The sequence below is a fragment of the Paroedura picta genome, chromosome 8 (genome assembly GCF_049243985.1).
Source record: "Paroedura picta isolate Pp20150507F chromosome 8, Ppicta_v3.0, whole genome shotgun sequence".
NCBI classification, from domain to species: domain Eukaryota; kingdom Metazoa; phylum Chordata; class Lepidosauria; order Squamata; family Gekkonidae; genus Paroedura; species Paroedura picta.
In genome coordinates, this window is record NC_135376.1 from 8,191,232 (window position 1) to 8,216,799 (window position 25,568).

General features: G+C 48.3%; 1 protein-coding gene across 7 annotated transcripts in view; it reads right to left on the reverse strand.

Annotated features, from left to right (window-relative positions):
• Positions 1-24,251, reverse strand: part of ATP11B (ATPase phospholipid transporting 11B (putative)) — a 107,153-nt gene extending 82,902 nt beyond the window's left edge. For all 7 annotated transcript variants that reach the window (XM_077348296.1, XM_077348293.1, XM_077348295.1 and 4 more), the window contains exons 1-2: positions 23,918-24,251; positions 2,160-2,276 (exon numbers count right to left, since the gene is read on the reverse strand). In XM_077348296.1, coding sequence (XP_077204411.1) covers positions 2,160-2,276; positions 23,918-23,944 — 144 coding nt within the window. In that variant the 5' untranslated portion in view covers positions 23,945-24,251. The remainder of the gene's footprint in view (positions 1-2,159; positions 2,277-23,917) is intronic.
• Positions 24,252-25,568: the final 1,317 nt, after the last annotated feature.

A 25,568-nucleotide genomic window follows, 5' to 3' on the forward strand; every position in this document is an offset into this window, starting at 1 on the left:
GCTCTGTTCTACCCACCCTGCGGAACTGCTATAAGCCCCACAGGGCCTTGATCTTACTCGGAAGAGCCTTCCACCTGTCTTGTGCCAGGACTGAAAAGGTCCTGGCTCTGGCTGAGGTCAGTTTTATTTCTCTGCAGCCAGGAAAGAGCAGATTCTGTGTACTCAATCGCAGTTGTCTTTGAGGGGTGTAGGGGAGAAGGCAGTCCCACAGGTACAAAGGTCTCAGGCTGTTGAGGGCTTTAAAGGTTAAAACCAAGACCTTGGACAATGCAGCTGGGAGATCATTGGTCGAATGTTAGCTCTCCCCCTGGTTCCTGTGAGGAGCCTGGCTGCTGCATATTGGACCAGTTGAAGTCTCCAAGGGTAGCCCTGTGTGGAGCAAACTGCAGTAGTCTAATCTGGAGGTGACCACTGAGTGGATCACAGTGGCCAGTTTTGGTGTTCAAGTAGGATGCTGGCTGCCGCTCCCGGTGCAGATGGTAAAAAGCCTGGTGGGTCGCATCTGTGCCCTGGCCTCTATCAAAGAGTGGAGTCTAGGATCACACCCAGGCTCCAGTATGCAAATGCACACCCATGACCTGCATAGCCCAGGCTAGTTTGATCTTGTCAGATCTCTGAAGCTAAGCAAGGGTCAGCACTGGTTAGTACTTGGATAGGGGACCACCAAGGAACACCAGCTGGACTGCTACAAAAGAGGTGTGCCATGGCAAATCACCCCTGAACATCTCCTGCCTTAAAACCCCTGCAGGGTTGCTGTAAGTCAGCTGTGTGACCCTACAGTTTTTAAAAAGCATCATACCAAACAGCTTCTCTCTCAAACAAGACGCAGTGGGGTACTCAATATGGCAACCTGGGGAAATCTGCCATCAGTTTAATGGACGAACTTCAAGCAGGACTCACAGAAAGTCTGTAGTTAAGTCACTTGATTTTTAATTTACATTTTAAAGCAGCGTTAATTGCTATGTGGGCCATGGATTAACTAAATACATATATATATCACCACACCTTATGCTTGTTGGCACATGTTGAGCCCGGCCCCAAGCCTCAGATTTAGGATCCGCCGCAAAACATGGTGCAAAGCTAATTCACACAAGCCATTGTATCAAAGCAAGATGAACGGCATCCTATCACTGCATCAAGAAGCTCAGAACCAGAAGTCTTTTTTCGGGTGTTACTGCCATGAGTCCACCCTTGTGGGAACGTGCACAACCACCTGCGACCCTCCTGACACGAATGGTTGCCATACTGTATGAACAATGTGCATATTTTCCATGCATGCAAAATTTCCAGTCTAATTGGAAGGGCCACAAATGAAAAGTACACAGCTGGTGCATGGACCTGAAGATTTGCTCGTGCCGAGATGTAAACTCATTTGTAGGTGATTTCGCCAAGAAACAAGACTCACAAAAATTGACAGTTAAGGAACAGGCTTCCTCAGGAGGTGGTGGGTTCTTCATCTTTGGACATTTTTAAACAGAGGCTGGATGGCCATCTGATGGAGAGGCCGATTCTGTGAAGGCTCAAGGAGGTGGCAGGTGACAGTGGATGAGCGAGAGGGTTGTGAGTGTCCTGCATAGTGCAGGGGGTTGGACTAGATGACCCAGGAGGACCCTTCCAAAAGTATGATTCTATGATGCAGTTGCAATTTTTATGGCTTTGTGAAAAAGTCTACGTAAGACAAGTATGGCAGTTGAAGTGCCCCTAATTCTGAGTTTTTGGAAAGTATTAGGCTACTTAGCTTTGGCACTGGCCAAACCTCAAGTCACAGTGTAGGGGTGGGGGTGGGGCTCAGGAGTTGAACTTCTGCTTGCCTTGCAGAAGGTCCCCGGATCAATCCCTGGCCTTGACAGTTAAAGCAGGGGTAGTCAACCTGTGGTCCTCCAGATGTTCATGGACGACAATTCCCATGAGCCCCTGCCAGCACATTGTAGTCCATGAACATCTGGAGGACCACAGGTTGACCACCCCTGAGTTAAAGGACCAGGCAGCAGGTGATATGTGAAAGGCTTCTGCTAGAGACCCTGGAGAGCCGTTGGAGAGCAGAGAATACCATCTTTGATGGACAGCTGGTCTGACTCAGTCAACAGCAGCTTCACCCGTGCAGTTTTCTCAGGAAGGCTCCACAAAGCATTCATGCAGTTAAGTTAGGGCTCCCTTACCTTCGAGGAGATGATTCTGTTATCAGCAAACTTCTGAGGAACATAATGGCCATGCTGGGGGAACCGATTTGCTATATAAATAGTCCGGGTATCACTTTGATGTGGTGGGTCAAAACCCTGCAAGGAAGAGACACAAGATGTAATGAGGCCTCTCCTATTGCACAGCAAACATCATAATTGGAAATAATTTCTACCCCATTTAGCAGGCACGCTGCTTTCTGGAACTTGCGTGGAGCTCATGGGAAATTAAGACTGGAAAATCCTGATTAATGCCTGAGGGCAGCCGATGACTCTCACTGCTGAGCGGAAATCTGAACCCAGGCTTTACATCTAACCCCGGAGCTCTTTTCGCTACTCTGCAAAGATCGCTTGCATTTTTAATAATTAATTTCCAAATCCTAATCTCAAGTTAATTGCCAAATGGGTATACAAAGCGGCAAGACTAGAAAGCGGAAATAGCCACCGCTCCGTGCCTCAATTGCTCTCTGCGTTAATTCAAACACGCTGGCGAGTTATCTGCCTTCAACCTCGTGGGTTCTAAGAATGCTGGACTCCAGCCGTGGAGCTGCATCTGTGCGTGCGTCAGAAGATACCAAAGTTGGAGACGAACGGTAACACCTGGAGATGATGCAAACGGAGGGAGGGATTACTGCACAGATGAAGCCGGAACTGGGGTTGTTGGGGCAGGAAGGATGTGGTGAATAATAGGGGAAAGAACGCAGAAGTTTGAGTTCTGTAATTGAAAGAAACGGTTGTGATCGTTAGTGTTTTAAGCACAGAATAGTAAAGGGGAATCGGAAACTGTGGATATTGAATTCTTGTCTAGATTCCCAACTATCAAGCACTGTTTTATCCCAGCCTTCCTTCACAGGGCTCAGAGAAGCACACGCCGTTTTTCCTTCTTCGGGCCACCCAATCTGCAATTGCCAAGTCCCCTCTTTCTATCTTCCCGACCTGGACAGATCCCCTCACCAAGCCTGATCTCAGAAACTAACCAGTCTACCCTGGCTAATACTTGGATGGGGGACCTCCGAGGAATACTGGAGACAGGTAATAACCAATGACCTCTGAACATCTCTTGCCCGGCTGCCAGACACTCCTAGGATCATCTGGCTACGTTAAATACATGCCATACAACAAATAAACAAACCCTCCTACACTTACCCAAACCCACGATGTCTAATACTGCAAAAGAGGGAGAAAGGAAGCAGGCCAGGTAAGGACCCCACCCCCAAGTCTCAGATGTCAATGTCCAGATGCAGCAGTCCGCCTGAGCAGAGAGGAACAAACCGCAGATGCCTGGCTTGCTACCTTCTGATGACGACACAAAGCGACTCTATGGCAAAAGTTAGTTACTGACCAAAGATACCAAGACATGGACATGCCTGAAAACACCAGAAAACACGTAGCTTCGGTCAGACAACCGGCCAGTTGAAGGAAGCCTGCTCACCTAAGTGACTCAATCATTGGGAAAGGTGTTGTAAAACAGGTCCGATACTTCTGCCGTTCACGAAAACATTTCATGTGCACAATTGAACTTCCATACGCAAACAGCTCTTTATGAGACCAGGGTCTCGGACGGTCTTCTCTCACATGAAAATTAAGATCAGGTATCGTACAAATCCAATTTCAGCTACCTGATGGTGCGGGAATGTAGAATAAAGTCATGTCGTTTCTTTTTTTTTACAGGCTAAGGCAAAGGAGGCAAGAGGGCTCTAACAAGGCCCTCCTGTTTTCTGAGAGCTCGTTCTGCCAGGCAGGAGCCAAAGATTAGAAGAATCTGGCTCTGGCTAAAGCCAGCTGAATTTCTTTGGCGATAGGGACCACTAGACTGTATTGGCTGAGTGCAAGTCCCTTCAGGAGACATGTTCAAAGCTTTGGACAAGGGTAGCGTCTTAAGAGACCAACAAGGATTCTAGGATATAAATGTTCTACAGTCCAAGCTCCTTTCTAACAGCAGGGCAGAGCTTTGACCCTCGGGAGCTTCTACCCTGAAACTCTCATTAGCTGCTAAAGCAGGGGTGTTGGCAGGGATGCTGGCAGGGACTCATGGGGATTGTAGTCCATGGACATCTGGAGGGCCGCAGTTTGACTACCCCTACTTTAAGGTGCTACTGGGTTCAAAGCTACCGTGGATCAAGTCAGAAACTGCGCTACTAAAACCGCCATTTCAGACTTTCGTTGTTCAACATGCTTTCTTCAGCTGCAGCCTCCCCTCTGCAAGGTGTGTTCTTGTTTATTGAAAGACGTGCAATCAAAACAGCAAAAGCTCGTATTTCACGTTTCGCAATCTCGCCAAAGCTGGTTGCTAACTGGATTAGAATACAAATCTAACCCATTCACAACGCTTTGATGCGCTGAGAATTGAGCAGACATGCATATATACGTATGTATCAGAAGCAATTCTCGACCCAGAGTGTAAAATGTGACCATGCAAGAGCCAGCATTTAGCCCAAACAAGTTACTTTGTAGGCAAAAGTTACTCAAGGGATGACTTTTAATGCTCTAGGACACTCTTTCTCAACTTTTGTACTGTTCAGAAACCCCTGAAACGTTCTTCAGGCTTTGAGAAATCCCAGAAGTGGGGCAATCATGCAGAATAGGGTTGGGAAGCAGGGCTGTGGACACGCCCACCAGGGGCACCTCCCTTTCCCTCCAGGCCCATCATTGGCCATTTTGGGAGGGGGGGTGGTCAACATGACCATATATGGTCATATCACCTGATAAGCGTTTAACTAGTTTAAAAAGTGCATTAAAATTAACTCCCACCCATTTGGAAAACCCTTCCAGGGCTGTCAAGAAACCCCAGGGTTTCATGAGAACCCACCTGAGATACCTGCTCTAGGAAACTATGCACAGTGTGAGCTACAGCCCTACAGAGAATAGTTGTAAAAATTCCCAACCTTTGGGAGCAAAGGAGAAATCCAGACAAGTGCTAGAGCAGAAAGCTCAACACGCTCCTGTTACACGTATGCTAAAGCTGGACTCCCGCCTTTTCGAATCTGTGAACCCCTTTGGAACTCTGACACAGCGTGGTGGGAACAGTCACAAAATGGCTGCCATAGAAGGTGGAGCCAACCTGACTGCTGTGGTGTACCTTCAGCTACACAGTGAAGATCCTTGTGCTGCAGTGGCAGCAGCAGCTAAAGCCATGGTTGTAAAAATCTGCACAACCAACCAAACCCCCAACAGGTAATCGGAAGCCTTGTTAAGGTGAAAATCCCATACCTGGCTCCTGCCACTTTCTAAAAAATCTTGGAGGCACCACAAACTGTGTCACAGTTTGGCCATCTGTGGCCAAAGCTCCTCCATCAGTAATGGTAGCCAACAGCTGAGAATGAAGCTAGGCCGAAATCCTTGCAGACACAGATTGACATCTTACAGCAGTGGTTCTCAACCTGGGGGTCGGGACACCTTTGGGGGTCAAACAGCCCTTTCACAAGGGTCACAGCAGGGCAAGCAATGTGGTGGGGGGGCCCATCTACACAACAGCCTTGCTGGGTAGATCGAGATAGAGCGTTTCTGGAGCAGCGGAAAAGAGCGAGATTGGTATGGTGGGGCAAGAGGCAGAGCTGAACTGAGAAACCCCAGGGGAAAAACCAATTTATATGCAATCATGAACAATGGATCTTCACACCACTGGTCAGTTTTGGTTTAATTCCTGTGAAAGGACACTTGCATCATTTTATGGTTGGGGGTCACCACAACAGGAGGAACTGTATTAAAGGGTCACGGCATTAGGAAGGTTGAGGAACACTGGCTTACAGAGAAAACACAAAGAAATCTGGCTAAGCTTCAACCCACTCCAGCTGGGCAGCCTCCTTAAGCTTGGTTATAGCCAGTGTGGTATAAAGTGGATAAAAATTGTCAGACCCTAAACTGGAGAACTGGGTTTGATTCCCCGCTCCTTCACATTCAGCCAGCTGGGTGACCTTGAGTTCTCTTACAGCTGAACAATTCTCACAGACCTCTCTCAGCCCCATCTACCTCTCGTAAGGAGAGGAAGGGAAAGGCGCTTTAGGTCTCCTACAGGTAGTGAAAAGGGGAGTATAAAAAACAGATCTTCTCCAGATTAGACTGGGTTGACCACTAGGAGGACATGGCTTGACATCCTGTCTATACCAGTCTATTAGAACCACTGCAGTGTAGTGGTGTCATACCAGGATCTGGGAGATTCCAGGGTTAAATCCCTGCTTTGCTGTGGCAGCTTGCTTGGTGACTTGAGGCCCATGCCACACTCCCAGTCTTGCCTGCCTCACAAGGGTGTTGTAAGGGAAAATGGAGGAAACGAGAACATAAGCTGCTTCTGAGACTCCACCGGAGAGAAAAGTCAAGTAGAAAGAACGCAAGGAACTAAAATAAACATGTAGCATTGAGAGCTCAGTCATTGAAAGCTTTATTCACAGGCTGTGTGGATTCCATGGTGGATATATTGCATCTAATCAAGGGAGAAAAACAGTATCTAGATCGCACTTAATACAAACTTTTTTTTTTAAGTGATCAGATTGAAAATGAAGGTTTCCATGCTGCTAACGGCATACTAAAGATACCCTCTCTGGGCACGGTTCTGCATAAGAACTGCAGCGTTTAATATTCCTGCTTCCGAGCCATAAAGGAAATTAGACCCTTTTCAGCTCCCTTAGCAAAGTAGCTTCAGCATGCAAATGCTGCCCACTGAAGGCACATAAATCCTCTTCTAAGTCCCCGGTTCTATTACTGTATCCATAAAGAAAACGCTAAGAGCTAAGCAAACAAGGCACTAGCCTAAAATCCAAGCCAGCTCTTACGGAATAGCTGCATTTCAAAAGCCTCAAAGTTTGGAGATCTGATGAGAGGGGGAACGTGACAATCCCTTTTCCAGCAAAAACAAAGATGTCCTTTGCTTCCCAAGTATCACCACCCCCTGGCCTCCAATTTTTTTTATTTGTTAGTGGAAGAGAATTTTTTTTTTATATAAAATGCTCAGAAGCAATTGTGTCACCTGCCACTTTGCCGGGCAAAGATGACCTTGGGTTTCCAGAAGTGCTTTGTCAGATCAATTCCGCTGCTGTTATCGGTTGGCTCTCAAAACCTTTGTGCAAGCAATTAGAAGGCGGTGATATCTTTTTTTTTTTAAAGGTATCACTAAAGTAGCTCGGCTTGGAGTAGTTTTCAATGCAGGATCAAGACTATTTGGGGACAATGGCTCGTTGCAGAAATCAAGTCAGTGAGAAGATTCCCAATGAACAGTATTTATTTGTTCCATTTCTATACCGCCTTCCCAGTATACCGGCTCAGGACAGTGTACAGCACCAATAAAACAATACACAATTAAAACGTACATTAAACCAGGGGTAGTCAACCTGTGGTCCTCCAGATGTTCATGGACTACAATTCCCATGAGCCCCTGCCAGCGTTTGCTGGCAGGGGCTCATGGGAATTGTAATTCGTGAACATCTGGAGGACCACAGGTTGACTACCCCTGCATTAAACCATTTCAAGTCACTAACAGCAACAGTAAAAGTTCTGATCGGGACCCCCCAGTACTAAGCAGCGGTACACTAGGGTTACCTATGGTGAGAGTTATAGCTCCCCTCTTGCTACTTCCCTATTGGATGGATGTTTATGGGGGCGGGGGGGTTTAGTGGATTGATACCGCCATGTTCGTTGAACTATGTATTGCAATTTTTATGTCCCTTTTTAATTTTATTGGGGTTTTTAATTGTGGACGATTGTAACCTGCCACAAGCTGGTCTCGGGAATGGCGGGAAATAAAAATTGAAATAACAACAAGAACAATAGGGGGGGGGGGCTCTGCAGCAAAGAGTCATGCAGAACTCACTGGCCTTGACATTGGGGGGAAGGCCTGGTGGGCCCAGCAGCTGGGAACTGCTGTTGGAGGTGGGTTGGGGAGAGAAGGCTCATGGGCCTTACCGCTGCACAGGACATGCTGTCATTGTTGTCCTTGCTAATGAGAGGGGAAGAAGCCTTGGAGGGCTGTTGCTCATGGGGAGGGGGTGAGAGCCCCAGGAAAGCAGCAGCAATGGTAATTAAGACAGGGAGAGAGATTCTCTCCCCCCATGAGTATCACAGGTCCCCACTTGCACAGTTCTATTCTGGCTGGGAGGTAAAATGGTAATGACTGGGGAAGGGAATGGCAAACCACCCTGTATTGAGTCTGCCATGAAAGCGCTGGAGGGTGTCACCCCAACGGTCTGACATGACCCGGTTCTTGCACAGGGGATACCTTTACCTTATTCTGTCAGCCATTAGGTGCTGCACAAGCTACAAAATGATGTGTCCTGCAGCAGAGAAGGATTACTGACAGCGGAGGTGCATCTTTTTAGCACCCCTCACCTGCACTACCTACAGTGCACCCCGCAAAGAAGAAGAAGAGTTGGTTCTTATATGCCGCTTTTCCCTACCCGATGAGGCTCAAAGTGGCTTAGTCGCCTTCCCATTCCTCTCCCCACAACAGACACCCTGTGAGGTGGGTGAAGCTGAGAGAGCCCTGATATTACTGCTTGGTCAGAACAGTTTTATCAGTGCCGTGGGGAGCCCAGGTCATCCAAATGGCTGCATGTGGGGGAGCACAGAATCGAACCCGGCATGCCAGATTAGAAGTCCGCACTCCTAACCACTACACCAACTGGCTCTCAAAGAGGATTGTCATCGCTTCCTTTGAGCCAACCCAGCCTACAATTCAGATATGAAGTCTGGCAGAGAAAGGAAAGTTTGGAAGCTCAAAAGGCAGACTTAAAAATGCGCTTAGGAGTTTCTCGGCTGCCTCCAGACAACCTGCAAAAGCACCTGAAGCGATTTTTTATTGACGGCTTAATACGTTTTCCAAGGCGATGCCCCCAAGGAGGAGGGGGAAATCCCTCCCACTGTTTGTTTTGCTCTTCGCGCGGTGTGTGTTCACACAAAGCAGACAGCTGAAGACAAAGCGGATGCTTCTGGAACAGACAGTTCGGGGGAGAAAATGATGACATCAGACGGCAAAAGCACAACAACAAAAGGGCAAGCGTGAACGAACGAGGAGTCTGTGAATTGAGCATTTATAACGCGACACAGAGGCAATGCTCCCATGCACAAAACACATCCCCACTGCCCTGCCCCTCTGCACCCACACCCACTTCCTCACTAGCACCCCCCCCCAAAAAAAACACCATCAGTATAGAACAAATTGAGCAAGAAAAGTGAAGTAAAGCAGATCTTTCGGCAGCTGTTCGGAGCCAATCTCATCCTCAAATGTCTCCTGCTTGTGATAATGTTACTGGGCAGCTCAGGAGACTGCTGGGAACTGTCGGAGCCAAGCCAGGGATATCCTGTGTTCAGCAGCTGTAGCCAAAACCCTCGCCATCTGTCCCCCATAAATGATGCAACAAATACCAGGATCCCTGGCTGAACAGTAAGCAGCAAGCCCGCAAGCCCCCCCTCCCTCCCCCCATGAAGGCTTTCGGCACATTAGCAAGCTTTATTGCGCTGTGCCGTTTCTTTCTTCTGGTTTACCAGGAGTGGCCGAAATCTGAACTCGAAGCTGTCGGCGAGGATCCTTTGAAGAACTTCAGCGACAGCTTCGGAGTTCAAAATTTCAGCGGGTATCGATAACGCAGAATTCAAAATGGTGCAGTGCAATAAATGGAGGCTACTGATATTGCGAGAGATCATGGGTGTATGCGTCGGCTGCCAAATAGGTAGGGAGATAAACGTTTTATGGAGCACTGAGAGCACACTGCACCGAACCACACAGGGAATTTTAAAAGCCAGCAATGACATTGTAAACAAACTATCATGACATCAGTAACTGCTGGAAATAGCTCCGTGCGATGTCTCCTGACCTGAGGCTCTTCACCAGGGGTAGTCAAATTGCGGCCCTCCAGATGTCCATGGACTACAATTCCCAGGAGCCCCTGCCAGTGAATGCTGGCAGGGGCTCCTGGGAATTGTAGTCCATGGACATCTGGAGGGCCGCAGTTTGACTACCCCTGCTCTTCACCATAGAGCTAGTGAGACAGATAGGAACACTGACCACTCCCCCTTCTGTCCCTAGAGGGAAATTTCCTGCTTCCTGAGTCTTCTTGCATCTTCTCCTCTATTCCTCGAGCCTGCAACATCCAGCTGTTTAGATTAGAATAGGAATCTACTCTTTACCTCCAAGCGTGTAGAATTAAGTTCACAAATAAATCGTTACTATATTAGTGAAGTACAACCTTGGAGAATGTGCGCTTCTTTGTTTGTTGTTGTCTGGCCATGTGCACTCAAGCACACTGTGCTGATCAGCCATACTACATACCCTGCTAACTTTCAGGATAATAACTCGTTATCAGAATTTAACATCCTTCACTAACAACCTCGGGCCAGTCATGTACTGACGGCCTAACCTACCTCACAAGGCTGTTGTGAGGATGGAATGGAGGAGACAAGAATGCCGGAAGCCGCTTTTGGGTCCCCAATGGGGAGAAAGGTAAGGGAGAAGTAAATAAAACAAAACTGACGCTGGGGAAGTCATGGTGGGGAAGCAGTCAACGGGGCTGTGGTGGACAGTGTTTGCTATTTTGGAGTTGTGTTTGAGTCACCTGCTAAGGGCTCTTTACATAAGCATTAGCAAAGTGTGCTGTTTGTTCACATATTGCAGGGATGGCCACACATCCACCTTCACAGCAATGTTTCTTTTGAAGGAACAGTGTGTGCGCACATCCACACACCACCAGCACTCAAGCCAAACTATCTGTTCCACTTTTGGCAAGACACAAAACCACAGCATTAGGGCTGGAGTCCAGTCTCCCTAATGACTCGTCGTTTAATAAGTTTGAAAGCATGGACGGGGTTTTTAGGGTTGCCGGCAGTTCCTTAATACGTGCCACCTTGTTGGGATCAGGCTTGGATGATGATGATGATTATGATCATTATTATTATTATTAAATTTATTTCCCGCCACTCCCTTGCAGCTTGTGGCGGATCACAGTGTCTTAAAACCCCAGCATCCTGTCTCACATAGAAGCCAACCCGTTCCTCTGGAGAGTCAACAACATGGCAGAGAGGCCGAGGCCTTCATAAGAACATAAAACCCCTGCTGGATTCAACCAGTCGTCCATCCAGTCCAGCACCCTGTCTCACACACTGGCCAACCAGGTCTTCTGGAGGGCCAACAACAAGGCATACAGGCTCCCTGATGTTGCCTCCTGGTACTGGGTTCCAAAAGCTGTCTCTGAACATGGTAGCTCCCTTGTCACCATAGCTCACAGCCACGGCAACCTAATCCTGATGCGATCTGGGTGTGAAATCTGCAAGCATGTTCTGCTTCCTCAGGAAGTGTTCACAACTGGCAAAAGGTAGCAAGTCCTACGTGAAACCGAAGAGCTGGTGAACCAATCAACTGAAAACTAGCTCCTTTAACAGAGGGCAAGGCATTCCAGAGAAGGGAGAGCCAGCTTGCCCTGGATACTGACCAGCAACGCTTCTAACCTTATCTGAAGAGAGCTTTAGTTTGCTGGCTCCTTTCCATTGGGAGCATGCACTGTGCTCACGTGAAGCCCAATGACTGATGAAATTTATCCCAGCACAAATGCTTGTGAATCGGAACGAACGACAACCCAAATGACAGATTTTGTTATTCTAGCAAGGAACTATTCAATCTTCACCATCAGGTTGCATATTTCTTGTGACGCTGCTTACTAATTTACTACTAAGGTACTCTCTCCTTATATCTGCACTCTAAGGAGTCTCATTCTCCTCTGCTCCATTTTATCTTCCCAACAACCCTGTGAGCTTACGCAGCTGGCCAAAGGTGATCCAACAAACCTCTATGCCAGAGTGGGGATTTGAATCTGGGACGCCTGGATCACTGGAAGATCATTTCCCCCCCCCCCTTCCTGGGCTGGTGTTAACACCTGGGCATTGTCAGCTAGGCCCCCTCTCCTCCCCGATAGTGGGTATTAGTCTTGGGTGCAGGGCTTGTTTTATTTCGCCTGTTTGCGGTGTATTTTTTAATATTGTAATGGTATTGTGTGCAGTTCTGGAGGCCTCACTTCAAGAAGGACGTAGATAAAATTGAAAGGGTACAGAGGAGAGCGACGAAGATGATCGGGGGCCAAGGGACCAAGCCCTATGAAGATAGGTTGAGGGACTTGGGAATGTTCAGCCTGGAGAAAAGGAGGTTGAGAGGGGACAGGATAGCCCTCTTTAAGTTTTTGAAAGGTTGTCACTTGGAGGAGGGCAGGATGCTGTTTCTGTTGGCTGCAGAAGAGTTTAAACTTCAAGTACAACGATATAGGCTAGATATCAGGAAAAAAAATTTCACAGTCAGAGTAGTCCAGCAGTGGAACAGGCTGCCTAAGGAGGTGGTGAGCTAACCCTCACTGGCAGTCTTCAAGCAAAGGTTGGATACACACTTTTTTGGGATGCTTAGGGCTAATCCTGTGTTGAGCAGGGGGTTGGACTAGATGGCCTGTATGGCCCCTTCCAACTCTATGATTCTATGTAATGGTATGTCCTTTTAATGGGGTTTTAATGAGGATTTTGTGACCTGCCACGAGCCATTGTATGGGAGTGGTGGGATATATATCATATAAATACACAAGTCTGATGCTCTAACCGCCACGCCACACTGGCTCCTATATCCACGGACTGAGCAGAACCACGTTCTGGCCAGCAGTTTTGGAACAGAACCTCTAACAAAACACTCATCTCTTCCAGCCAACACAGAGGGATGTCGCAGATGACGGTGCCGCTAGCCACCGAAACGCCCAAGACCATCGACGAGATCGTACTCTCTGTCACGCTCCCAGCAAAGATCGATCACGGCAACAAAAGGCAGTTTCAGGCCCAAAATGAGATTTGAAGCCAGGCTGGACAAAATAAAAGGTCTAGATAATCCTTTTCCTCCATGAAAACTTGGAACTGGCCAACCCTGACCCTGTTAATGTTATGCCAAGTGGAGCGCTCTCAGAAAGGAGCTCACTTGATTGAAGTCGGAGAGAGGTTTTACACGGAGCGGCCAAACTGATCCATCAGGGGAAGTGGGTAGCCTAGAAGGCATTTTTAGCATGCTGAGCTCCGGTGGAGTTGCGACCAGACAACAAAATCTTTCAAAAGCCAGTGCTCCCTTCTCAGATTTGGCACAAGGCGAAGAGGTAAGTCACCCTTTAGGATCAAAATATACGTTCAGGTCAAGCAACGGAACAAAGTTGGGAGCCCGGTGTCAGCTTTTAAGATCAACCGAGTTTTAATTTATATTTTTTTATAATTACATTTTCAGACTGCTGCTCCCGGCCTGCTGGCTTGCGGCGGCTAACAAGAGTAAAAACAATAAAAGCATTTAAAAAACCACAAATCCATAACTAATAATCACAGCCAGATCTCCCCCCACCCCCAATCCCCAGCCTACAGAGATGATGTCATAGGGAGCCCTTGAAGGAGGGGCAAGATTGCCTGTCAGCCTGGCAACAACCAAAATCCTGGTGGAAGAGGCCCTTTTCTGGGAGCTCATTCCACCAGACAGGGGCCAAAGCTGAAAAGGCGCTGGCCCTGGTCAAGGCCAGATGAACTTCCTGTAGGCCTAGAATAAGCAGTTTATTCTGACCCGCAGAGCAAAGAACTCTACAGGAGGCATAGGGAAAAATACAGTCCTTCAGGACTCAGACCACGAATGGGCCAGAGTGCGAATTCTGGATATGAACTCTCGTGTGCCTTCCCCTTAGTCTGATGTGTGCACATAAAACCTTATACTTTGAATGAAACTTTGATGGTACTGCTGAACCTTTGAAGGTGCCGCTGAGCTTGCATTTTGTTCTGCTGCTTCAGACCAACATGGCTCCCCACCTGTAGCTATCTCTGGACCATGAAAGCCTCGAGGGCCTTCAGACATCTGCTGTTAAGGAGCACCTTATTTGCACCGGATGAGATCATTTCCTCTGGTTCAAACACACCATATAAAGTTGCCTAACAGTCTCTTCCGTGTGCTACTGAGCCAGTACAATAAAATCAGAGTCCAGTAGCACCCTTAAGTCCAACAAAGATTTATTCAAGCTGCGAGCTTTCGAGTGCAAGCACTCCCTCGAAAGCTCATGCCTTGAATAAATCTTTGTTGGACTTAAAGTTGTTACTGGACTCTGATTTTATTGAGCTACTTCAGACCAACTTGGCTACCCATTTGAATCTACTGAGCCAGGAGTACTCTCTGTCTCTGTCTCTCTCTGTCTCTCACACACACACACTTTGCTGGATTTTTCTGCACACAAACAGCTGCACCTAGCCTGTTATGCAACACTTGAAACACTCAAGAGCTAGATAGCAGTGCCCGGTCTCATTCCCTTGTGATAAGCAACCTTCAGATTCATTTGCACGGCACTCCTTATCTCAGTCATCCACGCAAACAGCCCAGCAGGGGCACTGCTCCGCCTCAGGAGGGAAGGTGGACCACGGCCAAGAGAGAGATTTAATCTAAGGCCATGGCGGTGTTTGCACCAAATAAAACTGTTCCTGGCTCACGTGGAAAGCCCTCAGGTGCCGCTGAGGAAGACTTTCCTCAGCAGCTGTGATTCTCAAACAGCTTTACCACAAGAATGTTTGCGCTTAGGACACCCCAGCCGGCAACTTGACAGGTGTTCCAACGATGCTTCAAGATCTTGGAGGAGGGAGAGCTATTTAATCACCCAGCTGCAGTTCTAGATTGAACCTCTGGGACTCACTGCTTATTTGTTTCATCCTTTGCTGACTGGCGCGCCAGTTCTAGCTCTCTACTACAGCAAGTCATAAAAAAACCCCTTAAAGCCGAAGCAAGCCTCTGCTTATTGCATTAGAACTATTAAAAGAGCCATTCCAAAATGGACACCTGAGAATCTGAATAGTGGCAAACGCACTGATGTTCTGTTATTTCCATTTCTCCACTAGTTACCGTGCATGCACAGAAGACATACTCAAAGCCCAACTATATTACAGGATTTGTGCCATTTCGACCGCTATGGAACAAATACCAAATGTGTTTGGAACTGTTGGAATTTATTACCCACTAGCACAGTCTTTCTCAACTGCTTTGCCATTGAGAAACCCTTGAAACATTCAATAAACCCCAGAACTGGCACAATTGTGCAGAATATGGCTGGGAGGCCTAGCTGTGTACACACTGGACCCTCCCCTTCCCACCCCCCTCCAGGCCTATATCGGCCATGGGTGGGAGGGGGGAGGTCAACATGACCATATATGGTTATATCACCTGATAAATGTTTAAAAGTTTAAAAATATATATAAAAATATAAATTAACTCCCACCCATTTGGGAAACCTATCAAGAACCTCCCAGGTTCCATGAAAACCTGGTTGATTAAGGCTGTTCTAGCAGTCCCTGAACTCTTACCATAATCTAAGATGAAGGTATCATACCTCCAGGCATATCATGCGAAGGCAAGAGTCACTGGAAAAGACAATAATGCTAGGAGTTGAAGGCAGCAGGAAGAGAGGAAAGCCCAATGTCAGATGGACTGGCTCTATCAAGGAAGTCACAGGTTCTTCAAGCATTTAAAAGGGTGCCATATAGAGCAGGGGTAGTCAACCTGTGGTCCTCCAGATGTTCATGGACTACAATTCCCATGAGACGTGAGCAGTCAAGTCACCAAGTGCCCCTGTAGAGCAGGATTTCCCAACCAGGGTTTCCCACCACTAAGACAATTCATGGGAATTGTAGTCCATGAACATCTGGAGGACCACAGGTTGACTACCCCTGATATAGAGGATGGAGTAGAGGTGTTCTCTCTTACCCCGGAGGGACAGACGAGAACCAATGGGATGAAATTAATTCAAAAGACATTCCTGACAGTGAGAGCGGTTTCTCAGTGGAACAGGCTTCCTCGGGAGGTGGTGGGTTCTCCATCTTTGGAGATTTTTTAAACAGAGGCTGGAGAACCATCTGATGGAGAGGCTGATTCTGTGAAGATTCAAGGGGGTGGCAGGTGACAGTGGAGGAGCGATAGGGCTGTGAGTGTCCTGCATGGGGTTGAACAGGGGGTTGGACTAGATGACCCAGGAGGTCCCTTCCAACTCTAGGATTCTATGAGCTCTCTGTTTGCAAGACCTGAGCAAGGCTTTTAGCAAGAGGACGTTTTGGAGGACACTCAGTCATAGAACTGCCGTAAGTCAGAAGCGACTTGACAGCACTTCACACACAGACATCCAGTGCCTAGATTTCAGAAAACAAAAGCCATCACTGTAATAACATTTGGTTCCTGATGGCATTTCACATTCTTCCGGCAAACAGTTCTGTGTCCTTGGTGCCTGTTCGGTTTGCAAATCTGTTTGGACCTGCTGAGAGCAAGCTTCGGAATCGAAAAAAGCAAGGACTTCTCCCTTTCATTCTTCCAAAGAGCAGCACAGCACTTGGAACCGGGTCCTTATCAAGTCACAGAATACTAATAAGTGAGCGGTAAGTCTTTATAGGGCTTGTATGGCAAAGTCGGCCTCCTCCAAAGTAAAATAACGTTGGCCCTACGAGATATCCAGAAAGCTACAAACTGGGTGACACAACAAAAATAGAGCCCAAAAGCACCTTTAAGACCAACAAAAATTCATTCAAGGCGTAAGGTAAAGGTAAAGGTATCCCCTGTGCAAGCACCGAGTCATGTCTGACCCTTGGGGTGACGCCCTCCAGCGTTTTCATGGCAGACTCAATACGGGGTGGTTTGCCAGTGCCTTCCCCAGTCATTACCGTTTACCCCCCCCCCCCAGCAAGCTGGGTACTCATTTTACCGACCTCGGAAGGATGGAAGGCTGAGTCAACCTTGAGCCGGCTGCTGGGATTGAACTCCCAGCCTCATGGGCAAAGCTTTCAGACGGCTGCCTTACCACTCTGCGCCACAAGAGGCTCTTCAAGGCGTACATGCACTCAAAAGCTCACATCTTGAATGAATCTTTGTTGGTCTTAAAGGTGCTCTTGGGCTCTATTTTTGTTTTGTTACTTCAGACCAACACGGCGACCCACTGGAATCTATCCTCATGTGTAGCACAAGGTGGACATGGGCCAAGCATTTTTTGGCAGATGGGCACAGATGCGTGTGCATCATAATCAAGGAAGGAAAGAATCTTCACAGTGACGATCTTGAGATTCTTCCAACGGCATCTGCATGCTGTCACTCCCTAGTGAAGGGCCATTCATGTCAAACTGCCATTATGCGGCAAGCAATGCTACATTCCAATTTTCAGATGGGTGTGGAAGTGCTACCTCAATGGTGCCTTGGCCAGGCTCACCTGCTCTCATCAGATCTTGGAAGGTTCTGACAGGGAAGCAGGTAATGTCAAACCCCCTCTGAATGACTCGTGCCTTGAAAACTGTACAGCAGCCTTTCTCAACTTTTTTTTTTTTACCATTGAGAAACCCCTGAAACATTCTTTAGGCTTTGAGAAACCCCAGAAGTGGCGCCATCGTGCAGAATATAATTGGGAAACATAGCTGAGTACACGCCCACCTGGGGCCCCTCCCCTTCCTGCCTTCTCCAGGCTTATGATAGGCTATTTTTGGGAGGGGTGGGTGGACCAACATGGTCATATATGATCCTATCGCCTGATAAATGTGTAACAATATTTCCAAAAATACATTAAAAATAATTTATTCCCACCCTATCAGGAAACCTTCCCAGGACCATCATGAAACCCTGGTTGGGAAAGGCTGCTCTACAGGGGCACTTGGTGACTTGACTGCAACGACAACAAGTCCAAACCGTACAATAATTAAGTTATTCAAAACAATTATCAATTCTGCCTGGTGCTGCTTGAAATGATCCGTGTCCCCCCAATCTGACCTTATTTACATACTTTGGTTTAGCTAGAAAGACAGACAGACAGACTCTGGGCACGATCCGGAAAGAACCATGCAATGTGGACTCTTCCACATCGCTGGTAGACAGCACAGGATCACTCATATGGAGGCTCTGAGACAAGGTCCCAAAGCCACAGAGGGTCTACCAAGACCACCACTAAGATGGTCAGAGCTGTTGGAACAGCCTCCAACTTAAAGAAGGTGCTATGGACTGCTAGCTCTGGGGCCTATGGTGTGGTGGATCTATCTTGCTACTCACAGCAGTCTGTAGATCAGGGGTAGTCAAACGGCAGCCCTCCCGATGTCCATGGACTACAATTCCCATGAGCCCCTGCCAGCGTTTGCTGGCAGGGGCCCAAGGGAATTGTAGTCCATGGACATCGGGAGGGCTGCAGTTTGACTACCCCTGCTGTAGATCACCTGGTACCTAGACCCATCTTTCGGGTTTTATCAAGACTGCTTCAATTACTCACTGACTGTTTCCCAACCTGTATCGGTTGTATCTTTTTCAAATCTGAGTCAGCCACGATAAAACAGGATGAATGTCTCAACCAGGCCTAGCTGGTCATCTACACCTAGTCTCAGCTGGCATCAGCCTCTTCCCTATTCAGGAAAGGTTCACTACGACATCCTTCAAAAAGTACAACGATCCTTTGCTTAAGCGACTTTTATTACTTCCAACAAACTTCTTCGCATATGAACATCTTTTGTGCATTCAAACTCAGACCACCGCCCAAGCAGAAAGCAGCGGTTTGTTCTTCACGAAAAACATTTAAAAAACTTGTGCTCTTCATGACAAACATTTAACCCACTCCTTTCTACTCCCTGTGAACAGCCACGAGGAGCAGAAAGCAGGGGTTTAAACTTTACATGGCTCACAAATCAGTCCGTTTCACGAACTGGCATACTGGTTTGCGGCTCCATCATGAAACTCAAACAGAACTGCAAAATTGACGTTCATGCCCACCCCTACCGCTTTATACTACACCGACACTAGCTTTAACTGAAGCCATACACCACAATATTCTAAGTGTACCTTGCTGGCTTGGGAGGAGGTAGCGATGACTTCCCTCTACTTAAAAAAAAATTAGGGAGATGTGCTCTCCGGAGCTGGAGGGAGGTAAATAAGCCACGGTAGGAGGTCCACAGTGTGGGTGGGAACTGCTGTGAAGTAAATGGTAGCCTTGCATTAAAAAGGCAAGTAGGTGGCTGGAGTGATACAGGGGAGCACTCCGCCTCTGAAGAGGTTTAAGATAGTAAAGCTTGGTTTCTGGGACATCAACCCACATCCCCACACACCATGGGTGTAATAGCCGAGGACAGAAAAAAGACATTTAGGGCAAACAAACTAAATTGTTTAGTGGGTTACAGCACTTTCCCTATGGAAAAGTCTTCAGAATCGAAGTCTACTCAGTTTAAAAGAGGCAAGGGAGTGAGAATGACAAGGCAGAGGTTTATAAAATTATGCATGGGGGGAACAGAGTTGATAAGAAGTTTTTTCTCCCACTCTCAAAATACTAGAATTTGAGGGCGCCCAAGGAAGCACTGGGTTCAAGAACAAAAGGAAAGACTTCTTTATGCCAGATAATGTAGTCATGGCCACTGGAGTAAACTAGCCATGGGGAACCTCTACATTCAGAGGCTGTCAGCCTCCACATCCCCGAGCCAGGCAGCAACATCAGGGAAAGGCCTCAGGCTCTATGTCCCACTGTTGGCTCTCCAGAGGAACCGGCTGGCCACCATTTGAGACAGGATGCTGGACTAGATGAATGGACTAGACTAAAGGTTCTGGTAATTACCTTCAAGGCCATACGCGGTCAGGGCCCAATGTACCTGAGGGACCGCCTCCCCGCCTATGCCCCCAAAAGAGCTCTGCGCTCTACTGCCTCCAATCAGCTAAGGATCCCTGGCCCCAAAGAAGTCCGCCTGGTCTCGACCAGGGCCAGAGCATTCTCTGTTCTGGCCCCTACCTGGTGGAATGAGCTCCCAGAGATCAGGGCCCTGACGGAGCTTAAACAGTTCCACAGAGCCTGCAAAAAGGAGCTCCTCCACCAGGCATTTGGCCGAGACCAGACGTAATCAATCAGCGACCAAGGGCCCTGCTCCGCCCCCCCCCTCAGAATCCCATCAATAAGCCCTGGACCTGTTTGAATTACTATATTGTTTACTGTTATACTGTGTTGTTATTTGGTTACAATTATTAGTTATCAGGTATACATGTTTTACAGACTGTTTTATGTATTGTTCTCTGTTATAATGTAAACCGCCCTGAGCCTCCGGGGAGGGCGGTATAGAAGTATGATAGATAGATAAATAAATAAATAGATGGACCACTGGCTTAATCTAGCAGGGTTCTTATTTCCATATAAGACCGGGCTTTTAGGCCGAGCTTCACAGTGGCACCATACCTGATTATATCTGAACTAACTTAATTTTATTTATTTACACACCACCTTTCTCCCTAATGGGAGCCCCAAACAGCCCAGGCTACAGCAAGAGATTGTACAAAGATGAAGCAAGAAATCCTCCTCTGAGAATGTTGGTTTAGGCTCACATGAATCATTATTTCTCACCTCGATACTGAGCTTGGGGATTATTGCATTAAAGAGCTACCAGCTGCTTGACTCAGACCGTGGAGGAAGCTGGTAAATGTGTATGCGTACTCTGATGATTCCTGATGGAGTAATAATAAAGCAGTCACGGCTAATAACTTAAATCTCTTTAACAGCCAGCAGACACAATCCATCTTGCTAGACAAAGCAAGGGGGAGGGGGAGATGGCAAAGAGAGTAGATCCCCTATGACATAAAAGTCATTTCCTTCCGGTACATTATAACTCTAGCCTGAAACCCAAACAGTAATCAGCATGATTGACTATCAAAACAAGCTCTAGCTCAGTGCCTCAAATAGTTTAACTAGGCTCGCCTTTTTGTTTCCAAGTCAAAAGGTGTGCCTCCTTTTTAGCCAGCTTGAAAAAATATATAAGCATCCTAGGAGTGTCGCAGAAAATCATCCCATGTTACTTTAACTTTTCCTTTAAAGCTGGAAACCTGAACATATAAATAAAACAGTAAGCGGGTGCTGGGAGGGGTTGGCACTCATTGCCAACCAATCAGGTACACTGTCCCGTCCCTGATTGGCCATCCGTCCAACTAACAGCCAATCAGGAAGGGTGTCCCGCCCGTGGCTGAATCCCGCTCCAGCTCCACATGGAAGAAGTGCCAGCTGGTGAGTGGGAGCTGGAGGAAGGTTGTGGGGCCTGGGACTTTGAGACCTGTTGGGGTGAGGATGGAGAAGGAGGGAGAAAGCCCCCGGTTAGTCCTTGCCCCCGCTCCGAGGCCACAGCAAGCCTTTTCAGGGTGGCAGGGAGAGGCACGGAGTCACCGCTGGCACTTTCTGCCGCTGCCCCAAAAAACCCAAGGAGGCCTGTGGAGGCCATGGCAAACCTTTTTGGGGTGGCAGGAGGAGGTGCGGAGTCCTCGCTAGCGCTTCCTCTCCCCCACCCCAAAAACGCCCCTGGCTGGCATGCCTGGGGTGGGGGTGGGGCCTAGCGTCCGTTGTACTCTGAGATATAACAGGCTTTTTTTACTAGTCCAGATATAATCAATCACAAAACAAGCTAATTGTAAAACATAATGGATGCATCTCTATGAAATGCTTGAAGCATTTTCTCTTCACTCAGCGTGTAGCGTTTCCATAAATCACAGGAGTGCCATTAAGTGCTACCGCAGTTTGTATTATGGACAATTCATAAAAAGGCAATCAATACCTGGACGTTCACTTTTGTGAATGAGTTGTAGACTTTTTCATCTCGGTTACTGCATTTCATTACACTTATTATTGTCTAAATGCACCATTCATGTGAGGGGGAAAGCTCCCCCTCCAGCTGTACTTTCTAAGCAAGCCATTTGCTATGAAGCACAGGAAGGCTGGGGCTCAGCTTAAAAGTCACATGCTACTCATGTAAATGTTTAAGAGCTGGAGGTCTGAGAATTGAAATGGGAACTAGAACAAGGGTTTTTTTTTTCTCCTAAGGGAGAACAGCAGGCGAAAGGAAGCCAGCCGGATGCACCACTCAGATGAAAGAGCTTACCAAACCAAACCACAAGACCGATTCAAAAAGTAACAGTCAAAGAAGTCTAATCCAGCGCTTCACACATTTCCCATTGGAGACCAGTCCAACTTCAAAACTGGACTGCAGATCTGCCCATTAAAAAAAAACCCTTACTCCCAGTTACATAATCCGAGAATGCTGCAATTGAGGAGACTCACTGGAATAATAAAATATATAATTATTGACAACAGTGAAATGTCTGGACGATATTAAACTCTGAAGTCTTGTTTCAAAAGCCCAAGCGTGTTCTCAAGGGTAAACTGACTGCACCAGTCCGAAATCTGCCAAATTCAACTGAAGAAACCATGGTAATTGTCCAACTTCTAGAAGGAGGAGCAGATCTATGCTGTAAGATAGTAGTTCTCTTTTGCAACCACCTTTAAGTTGAAAGGTCTCCACTTGTAATCAGCCAGGAACTTCCTTTTCAGCTGCTGGCAAGCCCATTTCCTGACAAGGGTTAGCTCATTTTGCCCACCTACCAAGCTAACTCTTGAGTGGGAAGGGCCTGGGCCTGTGGGCACACAGGAACAAACCTGCACTGCACAGATCAAACTCTCCCCCAGGGAGCTGCAGCCTTCCTTGCTCTCCAGCATGGGTGCATGTGCTTGCAGACACAGATTTGTCACATGCATACATGACATTTTCAGGTGTGGGCTTTTAACACCTTCAACTCAACACTCAAGAAACACAGAGAAGCTTTCCAAGAAGAGAATAGACAGTGTGAGTCAAGGGGGAGTGGAGTAACACCTTGACAGAACAAAATAATTTGGGAAGGGGGAGGGGGGGTCCGTGATAGGCATCAAGCCCAAAGGCAGGGATTTGTGTGTTAACACACTCTTGGTATCCTTAGGAGCCCAAGACTCAATAACAGAGAGGGTGGCATTCATTGGTAAGGCATGTGCTTTGCATGCAAGAGGGCCCTCACACTTAATCCACGGCATCTTTATGTGAAAGGATCAGATATAAGAAGGCTGAATGAAACCTCTCAGCCCCTGCAGAGCTGCTTCCACCCAGCATCCGCCCTGCTCCTCAGCATATGGCGGCAGGAAAAAGTCAGCTCTCCACTTCCACAGAATCACATAGAGCTGGAAGAGACCACAAAGGACCATGCAATCCAGCCCCTCCAACTTCTTGGGGAATTAAAAATCACACACACACACACCCCTACCAGGTGCTTATCCAACCACTTCCTAAAAAGATCCGACAAAGGAGACCCCATTAACCTCCTAGGCAGGGAAACTTGAGAGAAAAACATCAAATCCGCCCCCACCCCTGGCAAAAACACGAATATCCATCCATCCAGGATGTAAAATAAACTCCTAAGGGGAAGAAGGAGTACAGCAGCGCTGGCCAAACTGCGGCTCTCCAAGCATCCGTGGAGGACAATGACCACAAGCCCCTGCCAGCACATGGCCTCAGAGCCTAAGCATGCTGGCACGGGCGCATGGTCATTGCCGTCCATGCATGCTTGGAGAGCCAGTTTGGCCACCCCTGCAATAGACCAGGGGAGAGGAGGAGCAGAGAAGGCGAAGGAGCAAAGGGAAGGGATATAGATATATTTCTACGGGCAAGCTGCTTTGAAACGTGCCTTAAATTTTGGGGGTGGGGAAAAGAGAGAGAGAGAAACCATCTGAAATCGGGCAACTTGCCTAACTTAACATTTTACTCCTGGGGCACCTTTAAGACCAACCAAGGTTTATTCAAGGCGTGAGCTAAAGCTCACGCCTTGAATAAACCTTGGTTGGTCTTAAAGGCGCCCCAGGACTCTAATGTTATCGCGCTGCTTCCGTGCAACACGGCGACCCCCCCCCCTCCTGAGTTGGCCTAACTTAGGCGAGGCCTTGGGGACCCCCACTCACCAGCTGCTGACGGATCCACCGCCACATCCCCCTTTGCGCGTGCGCGAGCCAGCCGGCCGGCCTGGCGGTGGGTCCCAGCCCCCTGCAAAGCGAGCCCCGACCGGGCTGGGCTTCCCTCGCCACGCGGTCAAAAGCTCCAATGCTGCTGCTGCTGCTGCCGCCGCCAACTACCCGCGCCGCCCCCCATCGGCGCAAAGCCCGGGCGCTTCCCTCAGGAGCAACGCGGAAGTCCCGCCGCCCGCCGCCACGCAGGGCCCCGGAGACGTCGCGGCTGCAGTCCCGCCGCCATCATGGAGCCGCTCGCTCCGCCCCGCCTTCGTCACCAGGGGGCTCCCCCGCGGTCCGCCTCCGCCTCCAGGAAGTGACGGGGGGCCGAGGGGGCGGGGATTGGAAGGGTGGGGAAGGGCGCGGCGGGGATTGGAGGGGCGGGGCGGAAGGGCGGGGACGGAGGCGTGGGCGTTGCCTAGGCAACTGGGGAAAGGCGGTTCAGAGCGGAGCGGGGTGGGGGGGGAGTTGCTGCAGAGTGGAATTCTGGGTGGGCAAGTCTTTACAACTGGGGTGGATATGGGGCTGCCAACTCCAGGTCGGGGGATTCCTGGAGGTTTGGGGGTGGAGCGTGGGTGGGGTTTAGGAAAGCTAGGCAGGGTGTCAGGCCATTGCAGCAACCTTCTTAAAGTCCCGTTTTCTTCGTGGGAACTGATTCCTGAGGATGCCAACTCCAGGTGCAGTCCGGGGTTTCTCCCGGTTTTGCAGTTCATCTCCAGACTACAGAGATCAGTTCCCCCGGAGAACATGGCTGCTTTGCAGGAGGGACTCCAGAGCATTAGACTCCACTGAGGTCCTGCCCCAAATCCCACCCGCTCCTTGCTCCACCCTCAAAATCTCCATCCCAGAGGTGGCAACCCTATGTAGTATGAAGATTAGTTGTAATTCCAGGAGGTGATGGTGCCACTTCATGCTACTTTTTAAAACTGTTACCCTGTATCTAAAAAGGGGCTTCACCAACAACTGTTAAACACAGTCCCGGGAAGGAAGGTGTTATTTTGGGTAGGGGAGCATTGAGCAATGAACAGAGGAAGCTGCCTGATACTTACTGAATCAGACCCTTGATCCTTCAAAATCAGTATTGTCTACACAGACTGGCAGCAGCTCTCCAGGGTCTCAGGCGGAGGGGACTGTTGAGGAATGAACCTCACCCCATGTCCACAGTAGTTAACAATAGGTTAAAACCATTCTTAAAAGTACACTATTAGATCATGGTTATCTCACCCACTCCCTCCTTATTTATAGCTGCTGGAATGTGGGGTTCATTTTATAAAAGTTTTACAAGGCTTCGGAATGATGTTTGGGTTTTGACAGGTCTCCAGGGGAAGAATATTCCAAAATTGTCTCTCTGCATGCTCTGGAGCAGGTGTAGTCAACCTGTGGTCCTCCAGATGTTCATGGACTACAATTCCCATGAGCCCCTGCCACCGTTTGCTGGCAGGGGCTCATGGGGATTGTAGTCCATGAACATCTGGAGGACCGCAGGTTGACTACCCCTGCTCTGGAGGTCTTGCTATGTGGTGCTTCCCGGTGTCTTTGCAATACAGTTGCCAGCAATACAGTTGTTGGAAAATTCTTTGAGATGGGGCGGGGGGGGGAATCCGGA